Source organism: Glandiceps talaboti, chromosome 6 (assembly GCF_964340395.1).
Source record: "Glandiceps talaboti chromosome 6, keGlaTala1.1, whole genome shotgun sequence".
NCBI lineage: Eukaryota > Metazoa > Hemichordata > Enteropneusta > Spengelidae > Glandiceps > Glandiceps talaboti.
In genome coordinates, this window is record NC_135554.1 from 18,248,092 (window position 1) to 18,262,651 (window position 14,560).

The 14,560-nt window shown below is 32.7% G+C and overlaps 1 protein-coding gene across 1 annotated transcript in view; it reads right to left on the reverse strand.

The window, feature by feature from the left end:
- Positions 1-2,804: 2,804 nt before the first annotated feature.
- The window catches only part of LOC144437071 (PHD finger protein 24-like), a 46,189-nt gene continuing 34,433 nt past the window's right edge, over positions 2,805-14,560 (reverse strand). Inside the window, 5 exon segments of the mRNA XM_078125941.1 lie at positions 2,805-2,895; positions 4,262-4,335; positions 4,819-4,824; positions 6,109-6,285; positions 11,482-11,681. Coding sequence (XP_077982067.1) covers positions 2,805-2,895; positions 4,262-4,335; positions 4,819-4,824; positions 6,109-6,285; positions 11,482-11,681 — 548 coding nt within the window.

Genomic DNA, 14,560 nt, shown 5'->3' on the forward strand with positions numbered 1-14,560 from the left:
TTTCTAACCAAGATTGTGGTTGAATCCAAACTTGGTAATCCAATCAATTGAAGAGAAATATTCTAACCAAGCATGCAATTGTATTTGAAGACAGTTGAATTTTTAATTTAGTAACCCAGCTAGAAGAAGACAAATATGTAGAAACTACATCGATGCCATGTTACATTTTGTACTTCAGTCAGGCCATGGAAATACTGTGCATACTCTACCCTAAGCAATAAAGATTCTAAGGGTTCACTTTTGATTATACATTATCAGACAAATCTGTCCATCCCGTGCACAGCAAGAACCGAGTAGCAATTAATATCCATATAGTTTACTCATCAAAATGATGTCTTTAACACAACTTGTTATAACGTTGTCTTGCAAAAACCGAGATCACACCTACAACATCGTTGGAATAAGTTTGGAAAGGCTGTTGGATGAAGTTTTAGGTATTACTCATGTAATAACTGGCACATATTCATTAAAAAAGATGTATTCTTGCAAGCTATAGTAATATTTCTGTTATTTGGGTACACTGTACTGTCGATGCAAATCAAAGAAGTTGTGCGTTTTGACAAAAATGCACGATATGAGATACTCCTGTAAAACCTATACAATACACATTAATGATAGTTGGGCCTTGTAACAGGTAAAAAGGTTGTAGCAATAGATGTGTATGTTTTAATAGAAAACTCAACTAAACTACAATAACACTTTACTCATACCATGCACAAGCCAAGTTATTGCATTTGAACAGAAAATATGAATTACAATGACCGAAATGTCAGTCAAAATGTTCAAAATCATCACTATTTTCCAGATCTTTCATAAGTTTTTGCTTGGGGAGGTATACTTATGTTAATAATAATAATAATAATAATCTTTATTTGTCCAAATAAATTCGGAAATTTGTTGAATGGTCGCCGCAAGAGCAGCGCCCTAGTGCCCTAGTGATGAAGAAGCAGGAGGAAACCGGAGTGCCCGGGGAAAACCTGCGTTGTTCGGCAGGGTCAAACTGAGCATCACCCTTCTTACATGCAGACCTAGTTAAATTTTAAATCAAACCCAGCCAACACCAGGCGGGTTCGAACCCAGACTGCAGAGGTAAGAGGCGTACGAGCTAACCACTCGGCCACCGACAACCCATGTTATCTTTTCAGATGGAAAATACTTGTGATCTAAGGGTCCTTTTGTCACTTTTGTCACTGCTCGTCTATTGACTCTTAGTGACAAGGCCCCTTAGGTTACAAGTTTATTCACTGGCTAAATGTTGGGGATGGATATCTAAATATTGCAATTAAAACAAATAACTAACAAATGAAACAATTCAATTACCTATCAGAAAACACCCCCTCCCCCTCCCCCGACCTAGTATTAACATGCAAGGATGACAAGTCATTTCATTATGGCAATTGTCTTTCTTTCATAATTATTTTTACATTCATTTTCATTACATTGTATACATGAACAATCTATTATCTTTATTCAGTTATTAAAAGAGAGAGAGAGAGAGAGAGAGAGAGAGAGAGAGAGAGAGAGTGTGTGTGTGTGTGTGAATGAGCAAGAGAGAGAGGTTTTATGCATATAGCACATTCATGTCATTTTCAACCCAAGAGTAGCTGAATCCCCCAGGGAGTAAGTCAGATGGTTCATTGTCTGTGCATGTGCATGTGCATGTGCATGTGCATGTGCATGTGAATGAATCCTGACTCTGTCTCAAGATAACCTGTGGTATGTCTCCTGAAACCTTCCTGAAATTATGATGCATGTGAAAGTGCACATGGTACATCAGTATGACCTGTCTATGTATAGGATCCAGTCATGTAGGATGCATAAGTACACACCTTGTAAAAATCACCAAACTTTGAGTGTTGCATGAGCACAAAATTTGTGATCAAAAATACTTTTAAGTTCAATACAACAATTTACTCTGAAACAGACCTCAACAACAGATTTGTTAATCTTAGTTGACAAAATGAATACTACTAGAGATTTAATTATCATTTGGGTACCCAAATCTGTCAACATCATGCATCATGCCAAACAAAATTGTTAAACTTTTCACAAATGGTGTTCAACACAAACAAAGTCTCATTTTAACATTTGAGGGTTTAATATAGCAAATTTACTCTCTACATCACCAAACTGGACAATCAGTGAATGGAAATCCATCAGCAGACACTTTCAAACATAGCATTTGCTTTTAAAATTAATTTTTCTCTTATAGGTTATAGGTATTTATATGTTGAGCTACACACAGAGTTTTCTGCATCTTTCAAATTTCTTACTAAAATCACTACTCTTTCAAAAACTCTTAGACATTTAACCTATGTACACGGAGTCAATAACATTTGTTTGTTCATTGTTGACTATGTATTTAAAACCCAAGATATTTCTGTTCTGTACAAAATAAAGAACACCTCATAAAATATCTAGTTATTTACTCTCTCTCATAATTCTAAGTACATAAATTATTTTTTTTCCAGTAATTTCATAAATTTCACTTCAAAGTGTTTTTATCCTAACAAAAATTGACATTTCTACCTTTGCAATGAGCATTTATTTTGATTTATAAACGGTGATTCGTAACAATTAAAAAAAAAAGATACAAATAACAAAACTTCATATTTGAAAGTAACAGACAAACTTTCTTTAAAATTAGCTTTTTTGTGCAATTTTTAATTAGCGAATGGCTGTCATAAAGGTCATAAACTATTTGATACAATATAAATAAAAGAGAATTTTGAAACAGAAAAAAACAAGAATCAAATGATTTTTTTTTCATGATTTTTTTCAGTACTAAAAATAATGATTGAATTTCATTTCTTGTACTGGACTGGTGCTACATTTGGTCTGACTGCAAGTATATACAACACTTGGTCCTCCAGATATTCTCTCCATGACACTGACCTATCAATGAAATAACAAACATGTTTCCATTACCAGTTATCAGGACCATTGATATCTATAACAAACTATTCATGCTTGGCATCATTTGTTTCTGTTGACAGGCATAAAGGTCACCCTATTGACCTGACATTTGTGCCAGGTTTGGTTGAAATCGGGTTGTAGGTATCACAGATAACGCTGCTAATGGACAAATAGATGAACAAATGAACATTGGACGTTGGCCATTCGTAAAGTCCCATCCATGCTGGACCCTTAATACTCAGGTACATGTACAACACATTCTATATCTTTCACATTCATTTGTACCAAGTATACTCTCAATTACTTTAATTATCAGCCTTTTGAATGTAGTCAATTTCTAAGTGTTCTCTGCTAACGAACAGCAGACTGATTACAGTGAATGATTGATGTAACAACAGTGAGTATTATTTAGCTGTTAATGAGGAGTTTACACTCTAGTCATTGACTATTTACTTGCTTTGCACTGCTAACATTGTTTACACTCTAGTCAATGACAATTTACTTGCTTTGTACTGCCAACATTGTTTACACTCTAGTCATTGATTATTTACATGCTTTGCACTACTAACACTGTTTACAGATTGATTACATGGAGAGAGACAACATACTGTGCTGATGATCAAAAAAACCAAAACCAGTATACTTTTACACTTGATATGGATGCTATAAATTATTGTGGCAATTAAATCTAGCAAATGTTTTACTTGAGTGTTACCCAAACATCAATCATATTCACAGCCTACTAATCATGTCAGTTGACTACAGCTACTTTTTAATTTATTTACAACCTGTAAAACGACACAATGAAAACATTCCCCAGTGTTTATCATTGTTCAGCCAAAATATGAAAGAATATTGGGAAATAACATAATAATACATGTACAAGGTTCAATTAATAAAAATGGGGGGGGGGGGGGGATAAATGGTGACATTATATCAAATATCTTAACTTACATTTCAAGCACCACATAACAGAAGACATAAATATGCATTGACATGGCCACATAGAAAAAATAAATATCACATTTTAGATTTGAACACACTTGGGTTATGCGTGGTATCATCATTGATACAAAGACAGTTGTGATAGTAAGGTGCCCCTTAGGCTGTTCATGTCATCATCAGACACACAGTTCTTAACAAAACACGTCTTCATACAAGACACACTCCCACCCTCACAAACATTACTTCTGTGTGACTTTATATAATCAGATTAAATAAATGTTTGTATATATCCCTTTTGTTCTTTAGTTAATGTGCCTAGGATTACAGAAAGAACTGGTCACACTGATATACAACTGTGCCTCCAAGATGCAAGAAATTACTTGATTAAACTAATACATACCCACTGTTATCTGTGTCTGCTGCCATCAGTATCTTTGTCTGTTGTTTCACATGGGATTCAAAGTCTTTTGATTTCTCATCATTGCTGAAAATGATACAATATTATCAGTCTACATGTACAATGTACTTTCAATATCCTTTTCATTTGACATTGTCCAGCAGGTTTGTTTTTTGAGTATAAACATCTTCCATGAGAAGTAATGAAATGCCACTACCCAACACTAAGTAACAATATTCAATATTTAATATCTATTCATTAATATTAAATGCATAAAATACACACGAGAAAAGTGCTGTGATGTGGCTCAAAAACAACCACAAATTTCACAACTAGAGAAAAGACAAACGTTGAATTAAAATTTAGTATGACAAATATAAAACGGCTGAACAATAAAAATGGGTAAACGTTCATTACAAAAGTGACTGAACTGCATGTGGGAAGAAAAGAGAGAAAAGGTGTGCTGACTTCTTCTAGACATTTGACAGCCAGTTGTCATAAATGTCAACAGTTCCTTTGATGCTGACCAGATTATGAGATCACCATGAATTCTTACACACACCATTCTTTTGGACAACACTGATGACAACATGAATCAATCATAACAAGATAAAACATGAGAGACTGTGACATTGTGTCGCCTTTAACTGACACCATTTTGAAGTCTGATGGCTTCTGACTCTTATTATAATAGTAGCTACAATAGGTTCTTCAACACAGACAAGATTTCTGTTTGAAATAGAAGACCACCTTTCAAGTCCCACTCTAGTTTGCTATGTTGTTTTGGTGTTAATACAACTAGAAGATGCCACCTTCTTTATCCATTTTCTCTTTCAATTATCTGCTTTAATTAATTGTTCTTTGGTATTACCTTACTAACATATAAAATTGTTTGTCAGAAAAAAACATAAGGCAAGTTCAACATCATCTAACTTTTTTACAAAATGTAAGTACATACCTATGAGGTATTAAGAAATAGGTTTCAGAAAATACAATCTACTCTATTACCTGCCAACCAGTAGAACATGCTTAACCGTATCTCCATGGCAACAAAATCATCTAACGTTCAACATGAATAATTTGAATTGAATGGAAAATGATCCATTTCTAAAAATATTAAAAATCTTGTACCTAAGAGCATAATACAAGATAGCAAAAACGTGGAACAGTTTGGAGATTCAGACTCTTTAAGTTGTCATGGCAACAATTGAGAATTGGAATACCAGCTAAAGGATGATGAAATGTCACGAATGAAATCAACCTCACTGATGACATTTCAGTCCCATCCCGTTACCATGGCGAGTCTAATTTGGTTTCGTTTTGTAAAGAAAACCTTGATAGCAACATGTACATGTTGACTTGCAATTGCAAACCAACTTACAGCCTGAGGTGATAGTAGTACGTACAACATACATGATGTAGTGGATGATGAAGATCTGAAAGGGAGATCAAATCTTTCTTGTTGTCTTTGATGAATTTGTGGGACTGTGTGATAATATCAGATAGTCCCAAGGTGAGTCAGAAGGTGAAATTCTTTCAAGAGGAGTACATCTTAATTAAATTTAAGGGACTATCTGATATTATCAAATAGACTAGAGTAGTGAAACTCTTTTAGGAGTATGGGGTTCAGATAAATTTAATTTGTGATTTTTGTTTTCATTTACTGCATTCCCCCCCCCCCCCCCCCCCCCCATATTAAAAAAAATACTGGGGTAATAACACCAACATTGTGAAACACAAGACTAATTCTCCTACATTTGTATTCGTGCCATTACTATGACAAGAATATCAAGACATTTGTTTATCTTCCTCTAACACTCCACATATATTGAAATCTTCTAAATAATGGCTCCTGCAACTTACCTTATGCTTTGTTCAGGGTCAGGTAGAAATTTGCCAAACCATTTCTTAAATGCTCTCTTAGCTTCCGAGATGTTGATGTACCCATCACAATCTTTATCAAAAAATCTAAATGTTTTTCTGGCTGTGTTGATTTCCTTGGGTGATAACAGCTTCATTAATGCATTCTGTAAAGACAAAATATAAGATGGAAATCACTTAATAACTAGTAACTTAAAGGCCAAGGTTTCAATTCAGAGTTTTCTCATTAGCATTATCCTTTCAGTGGAGTCATAGTGATGATATAGGATCAGTCTTTTCCTTACGAGCCAAATTTTTCTTGAACTCTGCAAACAATCATTTTTTAAAAAATACCAATCCTAATCATGACTGGGTCTTATAAAGTTGAATAATGAAATAAAACACCAAACCCAAACCTAAACATTACAACTTTTAAACTCTCTCTCTAGTAATCACATACTAGAGCAGCTACAATACCCTACATTTTTGTACTTAGGTAGATTAATCTTTCAGAAACTGTACATTCAAAGTGAATAAAAGTAAATATACCAAAGAATATACATGAAGGAAAAGCATGTGATATTCAGAAATGGGTGACCTAGCTGTGTGGATAAAAAATTCTCCATTGACATTAAATTTCTACAGAGATTAGAGGCATGGGTACAGTTGCTGTTAGAGTGGTGAATGGTCATGGTTAAATAATCAATCAATCAATCAATCAATCAATACATTTATAGAGCGCCAATATCCAATACGAAGTAGAGTTCAGCGGCGCTTTACAGTTAGTTATCGAACACTTTTGCAAACAAGTGTGTTTTGAGATGTTTCCTGAAGGCATTGACTGTGGCTGTCTGTCGAAGCTCCAGTTGTAATTTGTTCCAAAGACGTGGTGCAGCACATGAGAAAGCTCGACCCCCAAATGATGCAAGTCTGTACTTGGGTTCCAGTAATAGGCATTTTTCCGACGACCGAAGTGTGCGGACATTAGGTTTCTGAAAATTATAACTGATAGGTAGGAAGGTGAAAGTCCATGCAATATCTTGTAGGTGGTGAGGAGAATTTTGTATTCTATTCTGTATTGTACCGGCAACCAATGTAGTTTCTTTAGTGTTGGTGTTATGTGGTCCCGTTTCTTTGTCCGTGTGATAATCCTGGCAGCTGTGTTCTGTGCGTGTTGTAGTGGTTTGATATGATCATATGGCAGTCCGTACAAAAGAGCATTACCATAATCGAGTTTGGATGAGAGTAGGGCTTGAACTAGTTGTTGACAAGAACTTTGACTGAGAAATTGACGAATGTGACTGATTTTGCGAAGGTGAAAGTAGATTGAGCGGCAAGTTGCAGATATATGTTTTCTATAGGTGTGATTGCAATCATAGATGACTCCTATATTCCTGGCTGAATCAGTTAATTGTATGCTACTCGAGCCAATCGAGATTTGGTTGATTGGGCATGGTAGACGACTGAACTTTGATCTTAAAAGCAGCACTTCTGTAAATATAATATATGTCTATACTCCATACTAAGATAAGACAAGACAAGACAAGACAAGACAAGACAAGATAAGATAACTTTTATTTATTAAATCCCTAAAAGAGTAAAATGACAACTTCCATGACACACAAAGTGCAGGTGTGGCATATACAGGTATTTTCATGAGTGCTTGCAGTGTTCTGCAGTACTGTCACGAGCAGACTAAGTGAGTGGAAGTGCTGCAGAAAACACTGCACGCCTGAGTGCAAATTCACCTCAGTATACACTGGCACTCACACTGCATTAGGTTCTGTTATTATTATATATGTTTATCCGAATCAACAAATTTCCGTTAAAATGACATTATGCGATCATGCACTGCAGTGCAAATACAAATGTACCGCTAGTATGTGTGTGCACCGGTGCAAGTAATCTCTGATACATATCATGTAATAATTAAATATATGGAAACACTTCACTGTATAATTCTATGTGTACCATTGCTTCATCTTCATCTTCTCTAGAGAACTGTATATTAACACAGCCAAGTGCCAACTAAAAAGAAGATATCTCTAAATGCTAATTTGATAAGGTGTATGAAGATGCAGTCTAGCCTAAAATTCAGAAATGACTTATACAGCTACAGATTTTAGTCATGAAATTTTGCATAATACAGACATGGTCATAATAGTTTGACTGTAGACTATTTTATTGAATGTTTCAATAAATAATAAAGAACTGAAATTACATGAAACATCATATTCACCATACTGACCCTCATCTGTATAAATTTCATTACAACATTGTATGTAAATGCAAATTCAATAAAAAACAAAATGTCAATTTTGATGAATCTTACAAAAATTTAGTGCTACAGAATTGAGTTCTGAAAATTTCAACATACTTGACATCTTATATAATTGCAGAATATGATATCAACGGGTACATGACATGTCAGGTTATTAGCAGTCCCTGGGATTTACAGGAAACCCTGGGAGTTAAAGACATTTTATGACAGCTATATATCTCCAGGGACCCTTCCTAACATTCACAGTTCAGCAGTTAATGAGAAATGTTTGTTGCTTTATTTACGGGGTTGTAGCTTTGAAACTAATTGTGCTAAACCAAACACATGCACAGATCTTGCTAATAAATCTAGTGTAATGAAATACATAAACTGTACACATTTGTGACAACTAAATGTAACTTTATGCTTTCCTGATTCTACTCAGATTGAAAGCATGAACTCACAACCTATTTTTAAACAAGTATATTGCTGAATATTACTGGTTGTTAGTTTATGTTCTCATAAAAGATACTGTAGAGTATGAACATTTCATTTGATATACTGATAGAGGCATTTGTTATAACCTTTGTTTTAATTTTAAATAACTACAACATATCACAATCAAGTTATTCATGCCACTTGGGAAAATTAAAATGACAGTTCAAAGGGGAAAAAATACAAAACAGAATATATGACCTAAGCTTGCTAAGGCACTTTAGTATGCATCAATTTTTTTAAATTGAGGTCAAAATCATGAGGGAAATGATATCTTGGGAATTTACTATGTTTTATACATACATACATACATACATACATACATACATACATACATATATACATATATATAAATATATATATATATATATATATATATATATATATATATATATATATATATATATATATATATATATATATATATATATATATATATATATATATATATATATATATATATATATATATATATATATATATATATATATATATATATATATATATATATATATATATATATATATATATATATATATATATATATTATGTGTTTTATCTCATTTGAGTTTTGAAAAGTAAGGTACATTTTGAGTAGACAGAAACACTTATCCTTCCCTTTTAATGCCATTTTAGAATAATAGCTATATAGGGATTTAAATACAGTATGCAAAATTTGATAGCAAATTTAAATGTTAATATGTAACTTACTGAGTAAAAAGGTAATGTATGTAAATATGCAAATTTGGCAATGGCAGATGAAGGTTCAAACTAAATGAAGACATCCCACCTAGAGTACAATACAACATTTGATCTGGCAATGAATATGCAAATTAGCTATTAAAAAAAACTACAAACAGTTTTGATGGATATGATGAAATTGACTATACAACTCTAGAAGTTGTGTCATCCTACAGGTTTGTAGTCAAAGGTAGTGTACCTAATGGAGGACCAATTTCTCTAATAATCAAAGTTCCTGAAATATCTCCATGACAACATTGCCATTTTAAAGCTTTTTCATTGTCCTTTTGAAATATTAGGGTCTCACCTTGTTTTCAAGGAAATCGACAAGCTTCTGTATGTTAACATTCCATTCGGTGGCCATATTAGGTAATGATCTAATTTGCATATTGACATTAATAGCCAATAATTATTTACATTCACCTTAGCTACTACTTATGTAATTCATAATTTACATTCATTTGAGTTTACTCTGATCTAATTAGCATATTTACATTCAGCTTTGCTATTATCTAATTTGTGTAATTACATTTACCCTAGCTATTAATGATCTAATTTGCATATTTACTGTCATATTATTTATATAGCTTATAATTTGTTATTACTGGTCTAATTTGCATATTTGCTTGCAGTTTTGCTATTATGTAGTCACATATTTACAGTCTTTATGAACAATAGTAATCTAGCGAATCATAAAAAACATAATCATTGATTTTCAAAATCAGAATTCATCTATTTTTCTGAACATTTCTTTTTAGCTTTGAACACAATTTTCTTTACCTGAAACAACAAAACCATGGTAAGGTATGATCAATGATACATTTTGGAAACGTCTAAGAAATTGCCTTATATATTATACAAAGTAATGTATATCGAATGATAAATTCATTTCTACTTGGCTGTGCTGTTATATTTTGGAGGGGAAAAAATCATGTTTGTTGAAGGATAAATGAGACGTCATCAATTCTACACTTCTATACTACATGTTCAAACAGAAAAAAATAATAATATGGTCAGTGTATAAGTCATTACAAGTAACATACATCCTAAAGTGATTACATGTTATATAAATGCATTACTTGTGGTTGACATTTAACACCCTCAGGTAGACTTCTGTAAATTTATATTTTGTAGTTCATTTAAAAACAGTCCCTGGAACTTCAACATGCTGAGAATGAATATTTCACATAATTGATTGTATTTAGCATGCATATTGACATATACCTACATCTATAGTGATAGGTTGTCCATAGCCGGAAGCCAAACAGTTAGCATTACCCCCACACACACACACATATACGTACTTTGTCTGATGTTGATGTTGATGACATTTCACTGTACTAGAAGATCTGCTTTAATTGTAGTGTGCAAAGGAAAAATGTGTCTAGACTTGAGTAGTTTGCTATGTGAAATGAAAATGGTGTTCGTGAGAAAGGCATCTTAAAGAGCCATTTCCTCCTTCAACTCTAAATTTGTCTGTTACATTCATGTCATACATGCTTTACTTGATGGTTGTATGTCATAACTGAACAAAGAAACAATGCTTTAATGACTGTGACGTCTATATCTATCCAAAACGATATCATTAACAATGAATGATTGTGGCATACTCGGCACAGTGATGTTTTGAATGATAGATGAATATAAAAAGTCACTGTGATGTAATAGAAACACGTAAATGTACGATGCTTAAGGTATCAATGTCAGTCTGTGGAATTGATGATGTTTAATGGGCATGATACTGTCGCTAGCCAAAGAAATTTGACAAATTTCACTTTCAGGTAACTTAATAATTAGAAATTTAAACAAGATGAGCTAAATGTGATGTCTGTATTATACACACTGCACGGTTGGAAGGAGACCTTACCTTTGACCTTGTTGCCAAGCGACGAGCTGATTCATGATTGAGAAACTCCCACCAGCTTAGTGACCCTGTCTTATCCACATCCATTAGTATGAACATTTCAATTTCTCTTTTTTCTTCTCCAGCGCTCATTTCTGTTCCTTCAATTTCGCGATGAGACTGCTTCTTGTAACGAAGAAATTCACTCTGTGTTACTGTGGAATCTGAGAGAGGGAAAGAAAATACAGCAGAACATTACAAGAGGCTAGATCATGCAGTACTCATAATAACCATCATACCAGAAGCAAGATTTAATTTCACCTCTTTATCAAAGCAATTTGGATACAATTTCTCTCTTTTCCTCAGAAATATGATGGATTGACTTGCTTGTAACATTCTCAAAACTAATTATTTTGTATGGATAACTTGAGTGTTTATTGTATTATTTGTTTTGAGCAACTGTTACAGTATGAACATGTAGCAGTACTACTAAATATTTACTTATTATTGAAAAATGAATGATCCTTCTGAAATACTGTTTAATATATTTCCAATTATTAGCATATAGTAACCTCGCGGCAATGATTTTTAACAAAATAATTATATTAAATTGCTTACATTTTGCATTATAAATGACTGTGAAATGATGACAATTTAAATATGGGTATCAAATTTTGAACAGAATATCAGACATTTTTCAAGCCCAAGGCTATATGAAATGCACATCTGGATCCTGATAACTAGATCATTTTGCAGCAGTTGAACAATGGTAAGGGGAACATTGTTTATGTTTATAACATATGTATCCAATTTAATTTGTATCTTCTTTGCTCCATACTCTTGAAAGTGGCACAAGATGAGCTTTATAAGCTTTTCACTCAAGTGAGAACCTTGAATAAACTTTAGTAATATAATGTTAATGTCGATGTATGCCTTCTACGACATTACACTTGTCTTCTAGCATTGTTAGAAAAGTCGATTTCATAGTAAAGGTTCCTGAACATTTTTTATACATATCATAAATTCTGTCATTGGATCGTTTATGAGTTATATCTTGATACCAGGTATGAGTTCTGTCACTTGCAAGTGGTGGTTAAGTATGCTTCAGTAGGTACACTAATATGAGTACCTTTTAAATATGCTGTAAAAACTACATCTATACAATGTATAAACTCTGCTTGTGCCCCTTTAAAGTGGCCATATGGATGAAGATTGGGTATTTATTTATTTTTTTTATTTATAAAACAATTTTATCATGGCTTCCTACTTTAAAAATCAATTAGAAATAACATATGCCAAGTCCTTCTGTGTAACTCAATAAATTGCAAAAGATTAATAAATGTGTAAAATCTTTGTTATTGTACGTATAATAACAAACTTTTTACACATTTTAAAAACTTTTTGCAAGTTATTGAGTTACAAAAACAGATGTGGTCTTTGTCGTTTCACATTGATTTCCCAAGTAGAAAGCCATGATAGAATTGGTTTATGAATTAAAAATCAAAACTAAATACCAAATCCTCATCCATATGGCCACTTTAAGACTGGACAGTCACATAAAAAATAAGCTGTGCTGTTCAAAGGGAAAATCTACGTGGAATGACCAATCTGTGCTGACCATCACTGTGACTTATTTTGCTTTTGACTACTAATATTTCAATGCTTTGATTTGAAACATTTACAAAGCAAATCCTCTTTAATAGCTAAGAATATATCTTTACACAAATATTACAAACCAAACATCCTTTCATTTTAGGCAACACGCTTGTTCTTATATTAGTCTCCCCAAAAATCCACATTCATTTCCTTGCAGTAAATAGCACATGTACATGTAAGGCTTAGAATTATACAAATTCTGAACAAAATTGTGCCATTACAGTCACGACATGTACATTCTAAATCAAAGTGCATACAACTGTTTGACTTGATCCTGAAGTCACTCAACATCTATCATCATCACTGTTCAAATATTATACCTTTATGATCTAGAATGTAAATAAATGAAAAACATTTTATAGTTTGAATTCAATTCTATACAGTCACTGACAAGCTTTGTTACTATTTTTACTTGAGAAATGAAAATACCCAACACCACTAATATAGCTATAACATAGCTCTTTCCCATAATTGGTGCCTTCAATTTGTACACAGATTAAAAAGCTACAGTAAGGTTAATACCATAATTTACATGTAATAGGTACATTAGTTTCCAATTTCAGTTTCAAATTTTGGAATTTGTTTGTAAGTGTTTTGTCTCCATCAGCTAGCATAAACTGTCATGTTAATTTCACATTCGGTCCTTAATTCAATAAATCCATTACTATAATGGCTTTCACCATGTAACAGTCAACCAAAGTCAATTCAACAGCTTACATACATGTGCGTTATATTACTACCAAATTCAACAGCTTCCATTTGCTTTAATTATTACTACCAATTCAGCAGCTTACATTCTGCTTTATATTACTACCAAATTCAGCAGCTTACATTTACTTTATATTACTACCAAATTCAACAGCTTACATTTACTTTATATTACTACCAAATTCAACAGCTTACATTTACTTTATATTTACTACCAAATTCAGTAGCTTACATTTACTTTATATTACTACCAAATTCAGTAGCTTGCATTTACTTTATATTTACTACCAAATTCAGTAGCTTACATTTACTTTACATTTACTACCAAATTCAGTAGCTTACTTTACTTTATATTACTACCAAATTCAACAGCTTACATTTGTTTTATATTACTACCAAATTCAACAGTTACCAAATTCAGCAGCGTGATTTGCTTTATATTACTGTCAAATTCAGCAGCGTGATTTGCTTTATATTACTGTCAAATTCAACAGCTTGCATTTGCTTTATGTTACTACCAAAGTCAACAGCTTACATTTACTTTATATAACTACCAAATTCAACAGCTTACATTTACTTTATATTTACTACCAAATTCAGTAGCTTACATTTACTTTACATTTACTACCAAATTCAGTAGCTTACATTTACTTTATATTACTACCAAATTCAACAGTTACCAAATTCAGCAGCGTGATTTGCTTTATATTACTGTCAAATTCAACAGCTTGCATTTGCT